At 31.4% G+C, this 23,309-nt stretch overlaps 1 protein-coding gene across 1 annotated transcript in view; it reads right to left on the minus strand.

Annotated features, from left to right (window-relative positions):
* Positions 1-1,122: 1,122 nt before the first annotated feature.
* Positions 1,123-23,309, minus strand: part of l(3)80Fj (lethal (3) 80Fj) — a 160,260-nt gene continuing 138,073 nt past the window's right edge. The window contains exons 43-54 of the mRNA XM_085813394.1: positions 22,115-22,238; positions 21,944-22,036; positions 21,318-21,461; positions 20,900-21,169; positions 19,830-19,943; positions 19,482-19,712; positions 19,112-19,305; positions 10,917-11,128; positions 9,159-9,307; positions 6,086-6,190; positions 3,827-4,039; positions 1,123-1,371 (exon numbers count right to left, since the gene is read on the minus strand). Of these exons, the coding sequence (XP_085669520.1) occupies positions 1,243-1,371; positions 3,827-4,039; positions 6,086-6,190; positions 9,159-9,307; positions 10,917-11,128; positions 19,112-19,305; positions 19,482-19,712; positions 19,830-19,943; positions 20,900-21,169; positions 21,318-21,461; positions 21,944-22,036; positions 22,115-22,238 (1,978 nt within the window). The 3' untranslated portion in view covers positions 1,123-1,242. The remainder of the gene's footprint in view (positions 1,372-3,826; positions 4,040-6,085; positions 6,191-9,158; positions 9,308-10,916; positions 11,129-19,111; positions 19,306-19,481; positions 19,713-19,829; positions 19,944-20,899; positions 21,170-21,317; positions 21,462-21,943; positions 22,037-22,114; positions 22,239-23,309) is intronic.

Here is a 23,309-nt window from a genome sequence, read left to right on the forward strand (position 1 = left end):
GTACATATAAATCAGTGAAAATATCATCAATAATTTCAGGACTCAAAGATGCTGAAATTATATCTACAGATAAAGAGACTGAACCAGAAGGATGAATATGATGATCTGGTAGACTTGGACTAATTAGATCTCAATTTGGATCAGGATTTGCTAAATTTTTTTTATTCACATAATGAAGAATCAGATTTTGATGGCTTTATATGATAAACAGTTTACCGTAATTCTTTTTGTTAGGAAGTAAATTTTCTTCTCTCATTAAATTTAACATCTTGTTTTTGTGATATTTTTTTATAACACAATATAAGTGTTACATATATATTTTATAACACAGTAGAAGTATTACATACTTTAGTGGGCTCAACATTTCTTACCTATAGTTTATTTTCAAGTTATGGTTTCATTTCAAACATTTTTCTTAACTGATATACCATATATCATGAGATAGTTGAGATTTTGTGCCTGTAATGCTCACAGTGATGTCCCACATAATTTGGTTTAATGCAACGTTTTTGCAGTTTTAATTTTTTGTTGTGCCATTTTCCTCAATTACAGAGTTAATGCTGATGTTGCCATTCTAGAAATTACAGCAATTGTTACAAAAATAAGATTAAATCATTTTTATAATTACATATGAATTTATTTATTTACATGATTCAAATTAAAATGAAAAACCTGAAAGGTAATTTTTGTTCCATGCAAAATGCCCCGTTTAAAAAAAAAGTATGCAAAAATAATCCCTTTCCTTTAAAAAAAAAAAAAAAAAAAAAAAAAAAATAAAAAATGAAAATGTATTATCCTAAAAGTATTTTATCTCAAAATGGCTCTGCCCCGGCTAAATTCCAACAAACAGGATTCTTTAATATATGAAAAAATACATAAAATTTGAAAGCAAATTTTTATCAAGTATTTTCACATTTTAAAGACACTTTTAATAAAGCAAACACATTGTAGGAACATTCATATATTTAAATATGTAATGCAAAGTATAAAAATTAAATTATAACCTAAAATTTAAAAAAGATCATGGCATTATTTGTTTTTAAACAAATACCACAAACGTCTTTATTAATATAATATTAAAATATTCTATTCTCATATATCTTTAATGGTTGAACACAGAAATAAAAGTCCAAAATTTTATTGATTGAAATTCATAGTAATTTACAGAATATAGCACAAATGCCTTCCTTCTGCATTTATGTTTTTTAAAGAAAAAATTAAACCTAAATACATCAACTCTCGTCAAGTTAATAAAGTATCATCTAACTCTTCTTCCTTGGGCTCTGGTTGACTTGCCACTTTTTTCAAAACTTTTGTGATAACATCTTGTAATGCTTCACGAGCACCAGCATCAAGGGCATTTAAACAAACCTGGATAAAAGGGAAAAGTAAACAAAACATTCAGCAGTTAAATCAGCAATAGTCAATAATTCAACATTGTTCTTTTGTGACAAACTTAGCATTTAACTAAAATGATTTCATCTTTACTATTATATGGAGGGAGGATCCGAGAGGAAATGACACCTTTACTGAACATCTTCAAAACCTTAAGAGTTACACATAAAATCTATGTCAATCTATGGTTGTTTAGACTAAAAGACAGAATATATTTCATATATGTTCTTTATTAATAATAATTAAATTAACAGAAAGGGCTGATATTTTGTCTTCTTAAGTATAACAAAATATCCAGACTTTTTTTCGGAAACTTATAATATTCAAACAGACAATAACACAAAATATGAAACAAGCATTAAATTTGAAAATTACAGGTTTTGGTTTTAACTTTAAATCTTAATTACATTAACACTTCAATCAGAATGATATATCTGTAGGACAATACTTTCCAATCCAAAAGTTAATCATACAATGCTGATTCCGAGATTTAAAATGGACGCTACTATCGCATCTTGAATTTTTGGAAAGAAATACATTTTTCTATATTAAATCAAATGGAGAAAAATAACCATGCTAACTGAAGCAATAAAGGGGACACTAAATTTTAAATTGTACCAAAAACACTCTATTTCACTTTAAATTTGCACACTAAGACTCCTACAGGTAGCAGCAGATTTACTATTTTCATATATATTTTGAAGACAATTTAATATAATCATTTTACCTACCTTAATGTATAATTTAAGAAATTAGGAAAAACACAGTTTTTAAAATTTAATTCCAATGCAAAACATGCTTTGAGGGCATTAGGCCTTATATTTTAAAAATAAATAAATACTACAGTGCAAAGTCCAAGATCTGTACTTTTCGGGACTTCCGCACTTCCAAACTTGGCATTCTAGATTATCAGTTTAAAACTAGTAAGATGACGGGTACGAATTATAAATGTTCAAAATAGTTGTTTATGAAATAATGAAGCATTTATGAACTCAAATCAAAATAAAATATAAACTCAACATTTATTTATTTGTTTCATTAAACATTTTTTTTAAACATAAGTTGCTTTGTTTTTTCTTGCGCTGATATTTCCATTTTGAATTTCTTGTTCACATTTCTTGTTCACATAAAAAGTTTCATTGTTCAAGTCTTGTAATTGGTGTATCGAGAATTCCCACTAAATTCTCAATCAAACTTTTTTTGTTCTAAACAACCTGTCTGTCATTTTCTTCTCTATTGGTAGCGATATTTTCTGGATTTAGAAACATACTACAGATTTCACCATATCCAAAAATTCCTAGCTATCGCCATAGAGCTTATATGCGCACCCACTTTACAATATTAGTGATGTAGCACGACATTGGCAACTGAAGACATATTTTTCGGCTAAAAATTATATTGCTTCTATCACCCACTGAAGAAATTAAACGTGAATTATTCAGCCCACTGAAGATAATAAGCCTGTTTTGTTATTCCCACATGTGCTTAAGACTTATCTGAGCCCAGATGAAATAAACTCTCCCATATACTTAAGGTGGTACTTTTCCATTATGTATCTGCCATGCATTTTGTCTGGTTTTTTACCAGTAAACAACTTCTAGTTACAAGAATAGTTTATAGATGGCAAAAACACACACATGCTGTGTGGCAGGCAATGACCAATACATCATCACTTGCATTTAACATAAAGAGAAAATACCCTTAAAGCTTATTGGAACAACAAATCCGTTGGTTTTAATTCAAAAGCACTAAATGGACTATGAACATCATTTATAAAATATATTTTTAGAAATTTCTGTTAAATTTCTCCCTGTGTCAATGCAACCTTTTCCAAAGCAGTTGGCTTAAATTGTAATCATTCCCTAATGTACTGTCAGCATAAAAGGTTACCATGCTATTTGGTATTCAATTACTGATATTTGAAACAAAAAATGTTTTAGATATCTTTATGTGAGTTGTTTCACAAAGCTAGTTCATGGTCCTGGGGTGATAAAAAGCAAAATAAAATAAAGATTCATCAGGTTGGCAAAAAAGTTATATGATATTCAGTAGGCATAAAATCAGCAATAAGCTTTGATAAAATGCTTTGGTTTGAGACGTATACCAAGTAATAAGGCAGCTAGATTTACATTAATAAATGATTCTGCTTCATAACACGGGGACATGCTGAAGTGAAATTAGAACCAGAACCCCTTCACATGCTTTATTTTGAAAATGTTTGCTGCCCACGCACAAAACATTAAGCATATGCTACTCTCGGACTCTTTCTACCTTTCTACCCCCTAAAAAGTTCTACCCCCTCCTCCTCAAAAAAAAAAAAAAAAAAAAAAAAAAAAAAAAAAAGAAGAAGAAGAAGAAGAAGAAGAAGGTGGTCGGGGGTTCGGATTTAAATATCTAAAAAAATTTCACAAAAATTTTCAATACTACAAACCTGTGCAGTTTCATCCCCTTTTCGCAAATTAAGAACAGCAACGAGGGCAAATTCACTATTTGATTTCACAATGGTGTTCTTTTCTTTAGTGCCATTGACAAGATGAGGTACAAAGGTTTTCATCACATGAAGTGGAAGGTTTTGCTTTCTAGCCAGGAAATTTATGGTCAGAGCTACAGCTTGTTTCACTTCATTTGTGTTGTGGTTCATACTCTGTCAAGAAACAAAAATACAAATTACTGAACATTTAAATTACAGAACATAAAATCACTACTTTCATTCTACTATTCAATAAGAAAAAAATTAGTGGAAATTATACTTTGTGCATTTCTGAATACAGGTTTAGTGATCTATTGAATAGCACTAATAACTACATACCAAACACATATATTAGTATTAGTCACAGTTTAAACAAAGATAAATAAGATAAAGCCATGACTTCATGACTAGAACAATATCTTCCCCTCCCCTTCTAGAAAAAGTTTGATTCTATCATATAGGTAACATTAGCACAACATTGGTAGCCATCTGAATAAAATATTAAAATATGAATGCTAATAAGCAGCCAATTTTAACCAAAACTTCTGAGTCAGAAGATTATTAGTGTTTAAATATGTACCTATGACTTATAAGAATATTCTTCACATACAACCTACAATTAACCAATAATAACATGAACAACCATTATAGTCAACTGTATCCATTACAGTCATAAAAATAACCCCCCTTTTATCTTTAACAAAAACAAATTTTTCCTAAACATCCAGTACAAATATCAAAGGTCTAACTGACATTTTTATACTTAATGTTAAAAATTCTTTTGATTTATTCCTGACCCCTCATCTGAAAATATAAAACATTCCAAAATTTGATGTCCTGAATTGCAGATTTAGCCACATTTATTGAAACACTTCATTATCACATAGTGATTTTGTAGTACAGTGATTTGCACGTCAGAACCGCTATGGACCTCCACCAGAGTTTCCGCTGGTCTGGTCCTGCTGTATAGTGATATTATTCCACCACTGAAGAACAAGTAAAAATACTATATAATGTATATATTGTGTAATGATTCTAGAAAGACCATGGCCAGCAGGGGCAGAGCGGTAAAGTCGCCAAACACAGGTAGTTCGGTCCTTGCAAGCAGGATGGGTGTTTCATGGTTTTCTCCATGTATAACATGTATATGTACCAGTTTATCTTAGAAAGTTCTCCACAAAGGCATCCATTCCCTTAGGTAGATAGCCCCTGAGGCTATGCCGTAAGTACATAAACCAAATCAATCTAGAAAGACCAACTCCTTGAACGGTGTGACCTTCTGTATAATTGAATCCTGACCCAGTTTTAAAAATACATTAATCCCTTAAAAGAATACTTATTCATGATATATGGAAAACAGGCTAGAAGGACCCGGATTACTGGAATGTTTAGCCCCTCCCAAAAAAACTGCAGGATAAAAGTTATACACATGGCATAGATAAAACTGCAATTATCAATCTGTAACATTTTAATTTCACCAGCAAAATTATAATATTATTTTAATCTTATTAATTACTGACTGCTTTAAATACATGTCAGCATTTTAAAGAATTAAAATATTTTATCTCATAGTTCAGGCAGAATTTGGAAAATAAACTATTACAAGGAATTTTTTGGAACAATGTTCAGATTTACGAAAAGTCTGAAATGCAGTTCTTGGACACAGTTTCAGTTATTGCAAAAGAGTTGATTACAAAGAAAAAAAAGGTACATCAGGATCTACTAAAATTAATTTTAGTTAATGTATTCAACAAAACTTTTCATCTGTCAGAAGATTTTTAATTACTTTATATAAATATTAATAAAAGTCAAATAGCTTGTTCCCATTAATGATAAGCAGCATTAAAATATTAATTTGGTTGGATGATTACATAACAAAGCATGGAAAGGTACCTGCTTTAAGGGAAAATACTTTTATTGATGTATGAGGAGAACAAAATTGCTCTTACATTACATACAAAGAAGAAGCATTCATATGTGATGCTACGTAAAGGAAGAAAATTTTATCTTCACAAAACAGTTCACTCTCAGTTCAAAATGATATAGAGTACAATTAATACCAAATATACAATTACAAGACAGTATACACTGACTTATAAATTCACAAAAATAAATAATAGTGTCAGTAAAACTGCTCAATGAATGAAACAATAATAGTTAACTTCTAAATCATGTAAATTTTTATCAGTTTATACATTACATTTTAACAGAATAACTTACCTTTGAGAATGTAGTTAGTAAGGGTTGTGGAAGTTGTTCCCCTTCTTGTAATTTATGAACAATATAGTATCCAGTTGCACGAACCCCACTTAGAACAATTGCTAACTATAACAAAGTTTAAAAACATGAATGAATAAATTACTATATGGTTACACACAAATTATTGCACAAAAATGACTGACTAAGAAGCAGAAAAATGCATATAATTAAATATTTAAGCAGAAAACTTACTTTAGACATCATACTGTGCAGCGGTTTTAAATCGATTTATTTTATTTGCATGAGTACACACACATGCATAAAGCAGCTAAAGATTTAGCAAGTGAGAAAACAGGAAACATTTAACAAGAGAAAGAAGAGACAAAAAATAAATTTATGCTTAGCATGTGCAGATGGTGGCAAAGTACAAAAAGAAAATCCCATTCAAGTCAATGCGACATGTAATATCAAGAAAAAGGATGGTGTAATTATGAATAATTTCAGATCTTCATCAGGGAGTAAATTGCAATTTTGATATAAATTACCACTTTATTCGTTTTTGGATGAATATTTTGATTTATGAACTTAAATTCCCCAAATCGTTTTTAAACTAGTAGTTAATAATTAATACAAATTCACATCAGAAATAAATCTGACCCAAAGCATACATGTCAGTTAAGTAGCGTTACTTAAGTTAGCCCAAACCCAGCAGAATATGAGGTCAGAACGGACTAAAAAAAATTTTTTTTTACCCAATGGCAGATTGTGAACAGTTACAATTTTGTAACAGAGTCCATTAATCTATACTAAGGTCAGATGTGGCCTCTTTATTATGGAGGCACCTAAGAGGTGGACCACCATTGCCTCCTATGAAGGGACGGACAGTCACAACCATGCCTTCTCAGGAATTCGAACCCAGGCCCTTCGGTATCGCAGTCAGGCTCCCCTGACCACTATACCATCTGGGTGGCACAATAAACTAAAATTCATACTCCAAAATAAAAGTATATTTGGATTTTTGGCTATATTTACAATATGAATTCAAAACTCTTGTCTGAGGGAAAAAAATGAGCACTGGTGCTTTTCTCAACTGAATGCCTCTGTGAAGCACGACTCTCTGCCTGTACAGGTTCCTATATATATATATATATATATATATATAATATCTCTCTCTCTCTCTCTCTCTATATATATATAGAGAGAGAGAAGTCGCTTAAATGCATAACCACAATAACCAATAACCAGTGATTATCATCAGTTGAACCCAAAATAAGAAAACTGTGAAAGAAAGTATCTTATTAAATGGTTACACTTTAATACACATTACATCTTAATTGAGGCCTACTTTTGTACAGACGTGTACTCTAGTTGCACTATATTTAGTAAAGCTAAATTGGAATTGCTTTCTATTAATAAAAATTTCACACAAGCAATGAATGAATATATATTTGAATTGAACTAGAGGTAATGATTACATTAAAGGAACTGAGTTTAATATATTGTTATGGTTTTTGTATTGATTTAGTTATTTTTAAATAGAATTAATTAACAATAGTTTATACTACCGTGTAATGCAACATGAGACTTATTTTAAGAAAAAGCTCAGGCGGAAAATTAAAAATACAAGAGCACGTGCATTTAACATTTAATAAATAAATAATCTTTCAATTTATATTTAATTCAAATAAATAATTATTGAATAGCCATAACTGTAATTCTACTCTTTTTGCTTTCGAGAATTTGCTAGAACAATCTCGTGCGGCTGATTTAAAAAGCTATAAAAGTGAAAGAGAGAACATCTCAGCTCAGTTTGTTTAGAAAACTGTTGTTGTTTACTGTACCAAATTCACGGTGAAATCGGATTAGCTTTCTATGTTTTGAATTAAGTTCTTTTGAACATTTGAGTACTTTAAAAGATAACTACTGTGAGATATTGCAATATTGCATGCATATCTGCGGAAATTTAAGTATTTTGTTTTATTTGTTGTGGTGATAATAAATTGCATTCACTTTTTAAAGGACTTGTGCATTCAATTCATTACGAACCTGTATGCACGCACATACCATTGAAGCATATATAACTATAATGTAAATTGATAATGTATAATTGGTTGTTACATAAATGGCTTGATTTACTGAATTTCGGAAAAATTTTTGATTGATGGCAGTCTTAAAAATATCATGTGTATAAGTGGTACAGAAAATAAATTGAGATATTATGTTAAAGTTCAAAGTTTTGAAAGCCTAATTTCATTCCATGGACACTGCTAAATCCTGTAGATATCTTGTTACTTCATTTCCTATCTCTTCCCCCATTCTTGTAACACTATTCCTAAATACCATTAATTTGTGAGACAAAGAGTAGGCCTAAAAGATGTTTGTTGCAAAAACTGAATTAAAAAAGTGGTTCATGAGTCAAAAAGGTTGGCACCTGCATATAACAATCAATAACTACATTCTGGAGACAAAATACTCGGCCGCTATTTTTTATTTTAAATCTTTTCACTTTTGCATTTTTTGCCATAAATAATTTTAAACTTTTTAATGAATTAATTACTTTTTATTACACTATTTTGGTATTTGCAGCATTTTTAGATTCCTATTCAAGCACAATAGCCTACAAATCTCCAATGTTTTCAATATAGTTTACTTTTGTCACCTGGTCAAGTAACATGGGCCCGGCTAATAAAAAATGTTGCCAATTATGAGAACTGTGAAAAAATAACTGATTTGAAAGAAGAAATAAATACTCAGAATCAGCATAGAGATGAATCTGAGCATGCTAGACATTTATAAAGGGGGGGGAGTTACTAAATGGTATAAAACATATAAAAGTACAGTTGCAAAAAATTGTTACATAATATTAAATTATTATAAAATCTAACACATTTAATAATGGAATAGCAAGTATCTTAAAACATTTCAAATGAAAAAAGTCAGATCATGAACCCATTTATACTACATTCTGAAGACTGATTTGTCAGGGATACTATCTAAATAACCATAGCCATAAAAAATTATTACAACTTTCAAGGGTTAACTCTTCTAAGGGGAAAAAAAAATCTTTTATCAAATGCTTAAAAAATTATATTACTCTGTCAGCAGTCAAATACACCAAAAGAACTTTAACAATTCGGTCTGTCCAATCTTCATTCAACATTCTTGAAGGTGTTTCTTTTAAAGCTACCATAAGAGCAACACTTCTCCCATGCCTTAGCACCCAATCCACAGATGGATCATCCTCTGTGAAAAGGAATAAAAAATAAATAAGGCAAAAAACAATTTAAGAAATACAGTTTTGCAACTTCTCGCAAGTAAGAAAAAAGACCCTACTTTTAACATTAAATTAATACTACAATATGTATAACATCTATAGAAATATAAAAAATAATAGCTGTTCTATCTCCAGTAATAGAACAGTTTTTCCCTTATCATATATTTTAATAAGATCTTATTAAAAATTATGTTTATTTGAAAATTAAGAAATGGAAATAATTCAGATTGTTCTTTCTGCTGTATTTTTATTAGTTACTGCTTTTCTTTCACAGTCGTAATGAAGGAAAAGAAATAACTAGTAAAAATACTGCAGGAAGAATAATCCAAATTCTTTTCATTTTTAATCAAACAAAATTTAATATTCATTTACAACACCAAATATTCATTATGTAATGAAAAGTAATCATATATCATACACCAGTGGTCAAATGGTTAAGACATTTGAACACTATTAGTTCATGTGTTTGCCTTTTTCCCCACATGTAATGTGAATAAAGGCTGGTTTCCCTTCCAAAGTCATACACAAATCACACTTTTGGATTCTTTTAAGCAAATAATCTTGTCCATATAATTCAAAGTATTCTGATGTATCTAGAGTTCCAATAGGGAGAAAACAGTTTCTTTTCAGATTCAATTTTTGGAGAGATGGAAAGCACTAGAAATTTTAGACACGTACCTTGGTCAAATAAAAATTTCCACAAACTAGAGATAGAGATATCAAGGTAATTTAGATTATTGAGATGAAATGATTTAGATTATTGATGACACAGAAATGAGAAGAAAAATAACGAGAAAAAGAGAAATCAAATGCTGAAATTTCTTGGATTTCCAGCATTATGTTTTGAAATGCTTTCAAAATGGAACTAGTAAAAAAATTTATTTTAGCTGATAGAATAGGCCATAAATCAGAGCGATGATTGAGTACAATTAACAACAAATATAGGACAGCAGTTCAATTCTTTGAAAATAACTTTGATTGCATTCTGTTGTTCAGTCTTTGAATTCATAGCAGCCAATATCAGTCATGTTAAAGCAAACAAAATATTTTTGCTTAACTTCTTTAGGCAAGTATATGATATTTTAACGAAAGTAAATTGTATTAAAAATAATTTTGCTGAAATTGGTTGAAAAAAATCAGCCAAACACTAAAACAATGTATTAGGAATCTTTTTAAAATTTTCTTTCTATCTGTAATCCTCTCCCACTGCTCTACACCAAGCAAAGCATGTTACTATTCAATCATTATCTTCTTTAACCCTCTCAGCGTTACGGCCGGAAAATTCCGTACAGAAGGTTGCCTTCCACATTCATTATACATGAAAATTTCTCCTAGCTTTTAATGTATCTGATTTCAATTTGCATGTATATTGGAAGAAAAGGAATCAAGGTACAAAATGAAAGAGTAATTTTTTAATTAAAATCAAGAAATATCACTTATTCATGACATTTTTAGGAACTTTGAAATTTCAGGGCTAAACCCGTAATGCTCAGAGGGTTAAACTTACACTAGTAATTTAACAATGGTAATAATTATTTAAAATTAAATTAGTAAGTAGGAAGTCAAAAAGTAACTAACCTAACAAGTTCTCTCTGACTATATCTTCAAATTCATCATTAGGCAGAAATTCACATAAAGTTCCGAGACAGGCAGCAGCAACAACACGACAAGAATCATCTGGATGTCCTAACATGCTAGTCACAGTACATGTAATACTTCGCCTAACTTGATCTGACATTTTATCACCAGCTGGTTTTATGATACAACGTAAAGCATGTAACATTGTTTCTCTGAAAGAAATATATATATATATATATATATATATATATGTATATATATATATTTGAATAAACTGCACATTACTTTACATAATATCTCCTTACAAAACAGTGTTTATTAAAATCTTTTAAGCACTGTTTTATTTTATACCCAATCAAGCCTTTATTTTCATTCAACAGTACATTTTAAATATTGGATTAAAACCTGCTCCTTTTTACTTACTTACTTCTTAATATACACTCTTTTGCACAAAAATCGAAGCACCAAGAAGGACTTTTGTGATTGTGACAAAATTTGGTATGCAAAAATATCTTGATCAAACATGCAAATGACCAAAGTTTCAAGGCAAATGAACAGGAATTGCGATCATAGTGCACAATTCTCAAAGTATAAAATCAGTAACAGAGGTGGAAAATTTATCTTTTTTTGTTGCTGCCATTGTAATTCTGTAAAGAAGCAACTAAAGATGCCAATATGACACTATCAAAAACCTTACAGACAACTAAACGACTTCGAACGTGGTTGCATTGTAGGGTTGCGTGAAGCTGCGTGGTCATACTGATCTGCAGTGTACAGGCACTGCTGTGCAAAGATGTTGGCAGCAATGGTTGCTACAAGGAAATTGCCGACGGAATGAAGGCTCTGGAAGGCCAAGGATCACAAATGCGAGGAAAGATAGGATGATTGTTTGCCAGGCCCAATGGTATCATTGTCAACTATTCAAGGCACTACAGCCAAGTTTATACCTTCAGTAGTATCGTCCACCATCTCATGCTGCTTGTCTGAGGTGGGGTTACACTCAGAGATGCCTTTAAGACATTTGCCTTTGACTCCATAACATCGGCAGAGTCATCTGGAGTGATGTCCCAGCTGATCATCATAGCTGCCATCGTATAGTGTTCAGCAGTGAATCCCGCTTCACTCTTGAAGCAGATGACACTGTGTTCGTGTCTGGTGAGGACGGGCCAGCAGTCCCAATCAGCCTTTGTTTTACAAAGGCATACAGCCATAACCCCTGGTGTGAGGTGCTATTTCTTATGACAGCAGGTCATCTTTAGTCATCCTTCGTACATCTTTAGCAGCTCAATGATATGTTGATACCATCCTGCAGCCGACTGCACGGCACGTCATCCTGGGGGCATTTTCCAACAAGATAATGCCAGGCCACATACCACTTGCATATCTCTGGACTGCCTCTGTGTGGTTGATACTCTTCCTTGGCCAGCAAGGTCACCAGACCTTTCCCCAATCGAGCATGTCTAGGAAATAATGTGCCATCAGATTCAGGCACCACAAAATATCGCAGATCTGGAGCAACAACTGATGAGTGCCTGGTAGAATGTGTCGCAGGATGACATTAGGAAGCTCTACCACTCCTTGCCTCAACGAAGTCAAGTATGCATTGCCGCCAGGGGCGGTTCGACCAACTACTAATTTGAACATTCAATGAGTGATTGTGAGCTGTGAACAGGTACAATGACTGTGATTTTTTTATCATTTTATTATCTGTGCATGAACTATACACATATTCAATTTCATCAAAAACAATCACTTCCTTCATGGTGCTTCGATTTTTTGGCAAAAGAGCGTACATACAGTCAAAAGTCGTTAATCCGGACTTGTCAGGCGATTTCGGATTATAGATCATCAGTTTAAATCTGGTAAGATGGCATGCAGATAAAATTAAAAATATGAAACCGTAATTTATGAAATAAAGAAGAATTATGATCTAAAGGGTATCAAAATTTACAAAAAAAAAAAAAAAAAAAAAAAAAAAAAAAAAGCTTAATATTTATTTGTTTACTTTATTAAACATTTCTTTCAATGTAAGTTGTTTAAGTTGCTTAGTTTTTTATGTGATAATACATTCTCTTTAATTCTATAAACAGACATAATTTCTTGTTCAGTTACAAAGTTCCGCTGTTCAAGTCCTATAATTGCTGTGTCGAGAATACCTACTAATTTGTCAATCAAAATTTTTTCGTTTTCTATAACCTCTGTCACTTTCTTTGCTATCGAAAGCGAATTATAATGACGAGGAATTTGATTTAAATCATATCAAATGCGGAGTACATCGAGATGAAATACTACATTTAGTAAGAAATTATAAGCCAAATAAAATAAAACATCTGCCCTGAAGATAAGGATAGTGCTGACAGATCAACTTCCAATTCATTGCGCGCCGCAGCGTTAAAGATAAACAAAGTTTAGATAAACAAAGGATATGCCTTTATCCATTTTTTGCAGCAATTCCACATTTTTTTAATGGACTTCGAAACATACTTTTACTTTGTAGATCCTTTACATATTAGTAAATATATATCAGAAATTCTTTTTGATATAATCGAAAGTTCATGCTTACTTTTATAAAATTGCTCTAACAGTCTGCAAAAAATAATAAACCGAATCCAATTCGAAGATTAAGGAACAACGCAATCTGCAACATTAAGTGAATTAGATAATTTTAGCTTAGCTTATACCGTCCGTTATACATTAAACGCGCATTCGTAAACGTATTTTGCGCACGCGCATATTTGCAGCCGTAAAGGTCTTAAGCGCATGCGTCGGTGCACAGAAAGTTTGTAGCTTTGAGGTTCGGGTTATAGATCATTCCGGATTACGGGTGTCAGAATTAACGACTTTTGACTGTAATAATCCATATATATATAAAGAATTAAAAATTTTATAAACAGCACTAATATTTATATTTCTTGCATTTCAGTGCATTGAATGCATTATAGTTTATACATGGATAGCTACAAATGTCACAAGCAGCGAATATTTAGTGGATGAATTTCTGTGTCTCTTTGAGTTAAATCTAAACCAAACATTTTATAATTACAAGATATGATACACACACTTTCATTAATATTCAGTTGTGTTGAGTTTATTGAATGGAAAATTAATAATTAGAAGATATCAATAGTAAGAGCTCTAGAATGAATATTAAAATTGTGTGCCACATGTGCTTTGTTCACATGGTGAAAAATAAGTTGTACGAGAGAAATTAATGATGGTCAAAATGAGGTTATATTTGATGATATCAAAGTACATAAAGAATATGTAATTTCACATTTCCTTTCTTATGCTGTTAAGTATACTGTTCTGCATCTTCAAATATGAATATACAATGAAGGAAATTACTGGCACTTCAACTACCAGAAATTATGAGATCATATCGCTTTGCAACCATGTGAAGCTGCTGCATATGGTCAGAGCAGGCCTCAAATAAGCCATTTTGAAATAAATACTCAGAAAAACTACAAGATCTGTACACTAAAAGGCCAAAATATAGTTGAAAGACATCTTCAACTTTGATCACAATCATTTTTCTACCAGGCATAGACTTAACAAGACTCAGATATTATTCCCAAGAAACATTAGATCATGGTGACATAATAGCAGCTCTAATTTTGTTCAGATCGGATCACAGTATTTCCAAGCTGTAGTGTGATATTTCAACTTTGTACTACAAATGCTGAATAAAACCGAGGTCAAAAAACACAATCCATGAATGCACTTTACTTTAAACACTGGATCATGCTTGTCTGAGGTAAGCTGTGCTGCTTACAGATGTTTTCAGACAAACCAGGGACTTGTTGTATACCAGGAAGTATTCCTCTTCCCATTACCAGCTTGAAAAGCTGCTGTTTTAAGTGAGAGGGATCCATGGATTCCCTTTGTGCCAAATTTTGATACCAGCACCTGTATAATGGAATTGGAAACAAATTTCAAAAGACCAAAAAACGTTTTTCTAATTATCAGGTGTCTGGTTTTGGTGCTGCCGGGCAAATAAAAATATTTATAGCCTACTTATGAGGACAGTATTGGCATCTTTAACTGTCTCATGCTGTTATCGCTTTTGTTGCTGACCATGTGAGGTTGTATTGATAGTTATTGCCATGACATAGATTGCATTCATTTGCCGAATTATTATAAGAAATAATATTTAAAAGAGGTAATAAAAGATGATCACGTGTATCACACCAATTGCTAAGCTCTTAACATTTTATGACTACATACATGCCAGTGTGTGACTGGAACAAGATAGAAAATTATTTCTTCACTGCCATATCATGTCCTGGAGTGTACCACTTAAAAACAAATTAAAATACGAAAAATAAGAATCAAAATGAATTATTTTTGTATGAAATTATCAAAAATAAACATATGTATTACAAATGAATTTATGACAAGGTAGTTATAATGATGTTATTACAAACTATATATTTCAGAATATTATTTGTGTATAATCTTTGCATGAAACAAAATTTTGGCTAAATTCAAAACCATATACAATTACTTTCTAACTTTTACTCCATGCCAGCATGTGATTGACACCAGACAGATCAAACCATATGCCACTTAAGACTGGCTCTTCAGCAATAATGTCACAACATGCACCACAGTGTACTCGACAGCAAACGTGTTAAAATGTCTCCTGCAAAGTCCATCAAGCTGAGCTTTCAGGTAAGATTTCTGAAGCATCTGAATTGCACTGAGTCACCTATTGTGACCTTATAACAGAAGCAACCTGTTTGTGACCTTATAACATTATAACAGAAGCACAATTGCATGACAAATCCAATTTGTCATGCAATTGCGCTTCTTTTATAATGTACATATCATGCCATCTGCCTTTCTCCTCTGATTAGAATTGTGTTTACCATCTGAAGTTTTTCTTGCTCAATTGCTGCTCTCTAAATCAAGATAGAAGAGAAACATGCCAAAGTAAAACCCAAAACCATGAAAAGCAACCTTGCACAGGTTTTAGTCAAGACTATCAGTTTTGAAGGCAAACAGGTAAGGTCACTTTTCATCAGTAGCAAAGAAATCTATAATGAAGGGAAAGGCATAATTGTATTTAAACCCAAAAGGAGTAAAGCAAAGAAGAGGAGAGCTACAGCAATGTGTTGTTTTCTTTGCTTCTGATGAAGAGGGGCTTGTACCTGTTTGCCCTCGAAATCAATAGTCTTGACCAAAATCTATCAGGGTTCATAGCCACATTTTAGTTATAAAAATAAGCACCTATAAGCACTTTTCAAGCACATTTTAAGGAAAAAATAAGCACCTGTCTAATTACATTATACACAACTGCATAACCTTAAAAGAAAAATTAGACTTGTAATTTAAAATATGAGCAATGCAATATTTATTAAGAGAATGAGCATTACCTCAACAATGGAAAACAATTATTGTTTTTTTTTTTAAATTTTAAATGACAGTTCAATTTACAGAATTAGTTTACAATGAGAGGAAAAAAAAAAACTATGCAGAACTAAACTATATTACAAAATTTAATGATGATATTTCAGTTGAAAATATAGAAAATAAATAATAATAAGCCATATTAATTGTATTCGTTTGGCACTTAATAATAAATACAATTTATTTTTCCATTCATATTAATATTTAAATAATTTAACTTAAATCAAAATTCTGAACATTTTCTAAATTTTCATTGCATAACAGTTTTCCCTTAACATATATCCCAAGCAAAGTAATTTAAGTAAAAAAGAGGCACATTTCTGAAATCAAAAGATGGGAAATTGCTTCATTCAGTCATCCTTTAACAGTAAAAGCTTAACTAGCCAGCATACTCGGAAATTCCCGAATTTTCCGGATAGTAACTGGAAAAAGAGGAGTGGGGGAGATTGTAGCCGTTCTTTAGATTTAAATTTAGGCTAAATAAATGATTTTGACATTTCGATATGTGCATCATATAAAAACCAATGGAACTGAGAAATATTCTGCTTAGAAAGCACAGTAAAACTCTTTTAAGTGTTCATAAACAAATCTCAGACTGAACATCAAAATTAATTGTCAATGCAAAATACTGCAAACGTTATTGCGCAATACGTGTGGTGTAATTCTTCCATATGTGATATTACGCAATTGGAATCAACACCTGTCAGTATTCGGAGAAAGAAGAACTAAATAAAGGAAAAGAAAGATCTGGGGTATTTCTGATTCTAATTTTCAACAGACTGTATTAAATTTCCGGAATAGAATCAATCTTCGCTTGGGTTCGGTAGACCGCAAAAACTTTTAGTCCTATTCAATCCAGATTGGACAGTGACCAAAAAAAAAAAAAAAAAGACCGCTGCTTTAATATTAGAGATTTTGCGGAGAAACTCCCAACCTCCGTACTGTATAATGTATTGGCAAAGAAAATGAAATTATTTTGACTATTCGATTACTTTTCTTTTATTTAAGCCATTCCGAATATTATTCCTTAGAAAGCTAATCTGTGTAAAAACACACCCATTTTTTGGAAGTTTATCTATACTTCAGCAGTTACTGCAATTATATTATTATAAATATTTATAAATATGCTCATAATATAAGCATAAGGATCATAATAAACACGAATATGAACTGACATCGCGGAACGAGAATGCAAATTTATTAAAATCTTGATAGAAATTCAAACGTGTGTAGTATTTGGGTGGGACGAAAAGAATACCGAATGTAGCAGAATTTTCTACGTTTTCGCAATTCTTTGGCCAATAAAACGACTTGCACCTGTCTGTACTCTCACGCACACCATAGGTTACATTAATGCAGAGGAAGGGGGGAAAAGCAATTTTCGGGAGTATGATTCACCATCTGACATTGCATATAAGGAAAAAAAGTTGTTTGTTTAGTTTCGGCTTTGGTACGGGGAAAAAAATGCGCATTCATTAAAAACAAAGGATTAAAAAAAAGCACTAAAAGCAAAAAATAAGCACTAAAAACAAAAAAATAAAGGCTTTAAAGAAAAAGTAAGCACCTATAAGGGCCTTTATATTTTATTTTCAAATACAAGGACTTATAAGCACTTGTAAGGACCGCTACGAACCCTGTCTATGTCAAACACAAGGATGTTACTTTGCCTAATTTTATGCTATCTAAATATCCAAAATATTGTTGCATAAGAAAAAGCCTAAGACATCACCCATTTCAAACCAAGTCTTCCTGCACCAATGATCAAGCCCTATTTAAAGTTACTTAGATCTTCCAACTTACCCACTTTCATGCTAATTGTAAAGATAATTATTCCTTCTCAAGATGAGCATGCATTATATAACTAATTCTTGGTTGTTACCTCTTTGTTAAAAATGTGAGAGACAAATATTTTGGCCATTCAGTGAATTTATTTGAAGCACTGCAGCTTCAATGAGGTACTGCCCACACCTATACAACTATAAACATAGTAGTACACTTATAATATGCACTGAACACCAAATACATGGTTTTGAATGCCCTAACACAAATTATCTTGTTCAATTAGTTGTGTTTCTATTTGTGCTCATAGCTAAATGGCAACAGGTATATTGATTGAAAACTGGATGAATTTTTTTTTACAAGAAGTGCATTTTGATGAAAGTTTAAGTTAGAAGTGACTCTCTGAAGTTTTGCTGGTATTCCAATTAGAAAGAAATCAGTTCTCTGCTCTAGGTGCTTATGCATTTAAAACAGAGATATAGGATTAAGCTTCTGTATGACCAGGATTACCTTTCAAACAAAACTTGAAGACAGAACACATAGCATTTTATAGACATAACAAGCATTTAAGCATTTTAAAACTTTGACTGACCCGAATAACAGCTTAAATCTTGCAGAAAATCTGCCAAACTAATCACAGCAAAGAATCAAACACTGGCAGAGGAATCTGAACAATTTGCTTGAGTTATTGGATTTACTACAGCAAACGCAGATGAGAGCTGATGTTGGTTACATTTATAAATTAGTGAAATTCCAAGCCCGACAGAACTACAGCAATTCTTTAATCTTATGAAGTAATTTTTTTATGGACAATTATTCTTATACAAAGATTTTACTAGGGGTGACTAATTTTTAATCTAGTAAGCCTTAATTACTGATAATTTTGTTTCAGTAATGGAATACAACAGAATAACATAGTATTATGGTTTATTGTACATAAAAGGTAAGCATAAATGAAATAAAATAAGATTCAAGAGAAAAAAATTGGCAAAATTTAAAAACATTACTTTAAGGAATTATCTTCAGCATTTTTTACAGCATTATGCAGCTCTGTGAATAAAGTATCAGCTCTATTATGAACTAGAATCAAGTAACTTAAAGCAGAGGCAGATCTTAATCTCACGGTACGATTCCCATCACTGAGAGAACGAAGGAAAGTTGTTTGCAATTGAGGCAGAAATGGTTTCAGCATCATTCCAACCTAAATTTGAAAAATATACAAGCAATAGATATTTTTTAATATATACACATTTTAGTTTATATACATTGCACTTAATTCAACAACATTAAATTTTACAAAATAAGACATAAATGTTCCCATTGTAATTTTAATTGCTAAATATACATAATATTTCATTTTAAATTAGCATGAATTACCTTTGCAAGAAGGAGAGCAAGAGTCTCTAAAAAGGCCACTTTGATTGGCCAGTTATAGCGATCACCTAAAATTCGAATAAGCGGTCCAGTTATGTGCACTACAGATGGTTTAAGAGCATCAGCACTTGTTAATTTTATAACCTCTCCAAGTCCTTGGGCTGCTTGTTCTTTATCTTCTGCAACTCCATTTAAGATGGCTTCTCTGAAGATGGGTAATATTGGTGTAATACCCTAAATATGCATATAAAAAAAAAAAAAAAAAAAAAAAAAAAAAAAAAAAAAAAATTCAGAACAATATGCACTAAAATTGTTGCAATTACATTAGATAAAATTAAAATAACACAATACCTTTTGAAGACAGAAACCAGGAAGTAATTCACCAGGCTTTAAATCACTCGCGGCAAATCGAACAGCCTGCCGAACATCTGAAACTAATTTTAGCTGTTCTGAAGTATTCAGATTCTAGAAAATAAAATCAATAATTAGATCACAAAGTATTTTACACATTTGAATGAAGTTAAAATCATTTGATTGCCATCAATCTAAAGCAATATAAGTTTTTTACATGCTATATCTGTTTACTATCTAACTAAATAAAAAATGATCTATTTCTCTAGACTTCTTCCGGAATTATTAGTGAAAGCTTGGCAACATCTCTGACAACTTTCATGTTCATCAGGAATTGGTGAGATCTATGAAATATGTCAGCTTTTATGTTTGAAATGCCTTTCCCCACCAAAAAATCTCGTATATATTTTAAATGTCAGCTTCATAAAAAAAGATGAATGTTTTTATAATTTTGGAGTAGTAATTTTCTTCTGCTTTGAATTTGGCGTTTCTAATATGAATTGTATTTTTTATACACGCAACTATCTGGAATTTTCATGTACCTCGCTTTTGGCACTTTCTGAGCTTTCATTGTATATAACTTTTTGATTTTTTTAAAAAAACTTTTTGATCATTACAGTCACTTAATAATATGCATGATTTTATTTAAACAAATGATGACACTTGCAATGATGTTTTGCACAGTATGGGAATTTTTAACCATCCCTATAACATAAAATCCTTGTTTCCTGTTATCAGTGCAGTGGTCAGCAAACCAATCTGAGCTGAGATCTAGAAAGCAAAAGTAGCAATTTCAGGTAATGAACAATTTTCTTGCTTAATTTTTTTTTTTTTAAATTTTTATTTCTAATTTTTTAAATATTACTTACACTGCGCTTTATACGGAAATTAATACCACTTACATAAACAGTCTTGCAATTTGAAAGTATATGAGAGAAGATTCTCAAATTCTTTTCATTGATTGCTCTAGCATAACAGTGTAGATTCTATGATTCTCAAATTCTTTTCATTGATTGCTCTAGCATAACAGTGTAGATTCTATTGCAGTAACATAATCAAAAAAAGGTTACCTTTGTTACAGCATTCAAAGCTTCCCAACTGAGTTGAAGTACTTTTTGATCCTTTTCTGTAAACAGGCGAATAAGCCCACGGATCAATTGAGGAACATGCTGAGAAATGTCAACTTTCCTCTGACAACAGTAACAGCACAATAAAGCAACTGCTGCATGTCTACGAAGCGAATCTTCACTACGTGTAGCCTCCAACAGATGATCCACAATGGTACGGACACCTAAATCATCTGTAGCAGCAAGAACTACAGTCTGGCAATACTCCAATGTCTACATAAATAGAGTTAGTGGTAAAGCTATAACATTTACACAAATAATACAAACACTTTTATTTTGCACAGAGAAATTAAGTATTAAAACAACGTCATGAAATTAAAAATTAAGAGATGATGTTTACAACATGTAATTTTGTTTTTACCTGAGCTTCTTGAGGTGTATTAACAGCAGAACTTAATGCAGATAACAGGGCAGGAAGAATTTTTGATAAGTGCTTGGTAAGAGCTTCACCAGCCACAGCAGATAAAAATGATAAAGCCTTTGTATTCACCGGTGGAGCAGTTAGCTGTCAAAGTAAAGTGTAATTCTAATTATCAATCTACAAATTTATTTAATACAAATGTGAACATACATAAATTATTTGGCAAAAAGCATTAGAAGCCCCATCATAATAAATAAGAATTAAAGAATTTTAAGAAATAAAGGATTTTAAGGGATGATATTTTAACTATTCAGCCATCAATGAGACAGTAACACCTGTTTATTAAGAGAAAAAGTTGTAACAAGCCTGCACCAATATTCAGTGCCTAACTTGCTAGCTACCTTTCAAAGGAGAATAGCACCAAATTTCGGAATGCAACTTTTCAGTTACTTAAGGAAAGTTTTTTATGGCAAGTAGAAAATATTACAGCAGCTTAAAGGTAGACTGATTTCTTATTAGATATATATAGAATTTTGATTAAATGTCTACCTTATCACAAGACTGTACATCTAAATATAAGCAGGAAACATGCAAAATTAAATTATTACTAGTTATGAAGTACTTACTTGAGGAACAAGATAAGGTAGAACTACTTTGCTTTTTATGGCCATAACTTGTCTTAATCCATCTAGAGTATATTCGGATTGACCAGGATCACTCTGAAATAATTGTTAGACATTAAAATAAAATCTTAACTATACAAAAATTGATAATACTTTATAATACAGAATATTTACCAATTGCCTAAGCAAAGGAGGAAGAATATCATCAAGAGCTCTGACACCAACTGTTGAATGTAAACTATCAAATGTTGTAGCTGCAGCAATACGTACTTCAGGTAAGGGATCACTTAAAGCACGTCTAAAGAAAACAGAAATATAAATAAAAAATTACTATATTTTGAAGTAAATTACCGTATTTGGCAGCGTATAAGACGCACGTTTTTTCTTTGAAAATAGGTCTGAAAAAAGGGATGCATCTCATACATCGATACAGCGTCTTATATGTCGACACTTGGTTTTTTTATTGCATACATTTCTGGAAATTTCCTCCATTCGGAGTTATGCAATATTCATGGGATGTTGTGAAAATAGAGACAGTGGATAATCATTTAAGAAATGTGGCATTAGTAATGCACTGGATGGTACAGAGGACAATTCGTGGTATGAGGATTCAGATGCTGATTTAGAAGAGGTTTCATTTAGCTCTGGAGATGAGTGTCTGGGTTTTGACGAAGAAGATTAAAAGTTGTTCTTTCCAAGGTAGATTGGGCATTTGCAGAAAGTATTACTTTGTATTTGTATTACTTTATATTTAAAATACTGTAAATTCATTATAATGATCAGTAATAAAGTTTTATTCTTCGAAAATGAGTATAATAAAGGGGGTGCGTCTTATATGCCAGCAAATATGGTAAATTCCAAAGTAGGGTTTTAATATCTTTAAATAAATCAACATTTGTAATAATGTTTTTAAAGATTAATTATTATAAAGGTCTAAAGAAAAATCAGTAGCTAGATGCTTTATGGACAAATACTCTCTCTCCCTCCCTTAAGAGCAACATGCTGGTACATACTTAAATTTTACAGAAGAAAATACTAATACAGAATGTTTTGGTTTACAAACAACTCAATCCCAGCAATAGTGGCCATCATAAAATTTTTTTCAGTAAAAATCAGAGATAAAGTTTTGCAGAAAACTGTTATCCTGCATGAAAAGAGAATCCAAAAACAGTAGTGTTACATGAGCATTACATACTGTCACATTTCCACGTATTCAGATATTTATATAAAAAAACTAAATACTTAAAATATTCTTGCTTAATAAACAAAAATCATAGATTAGATTTCTAATTATCTGATATTCCTATTTACTTTTCATACCATGGAAACCAATTCATACTATAAATTTATTATTGTTATTATTACTAAT

The sequence above is a fragment of the Stegodyphus dumicola genome, chromosome 1 (genome assembly GCF_044657685.1).
Source record: "Stegodyphus dumicola isolate Sdum_Otavi_A_Nest chromosome 1, ASM4465768v1".
In the NCBI taxonomy this organism is placed as follows: Eukaryota; Metazoa; Arthropoda; class Arachnida; order Araneae; family Eresidae; genus Stegodyphus; species Stegodyphus dumicola.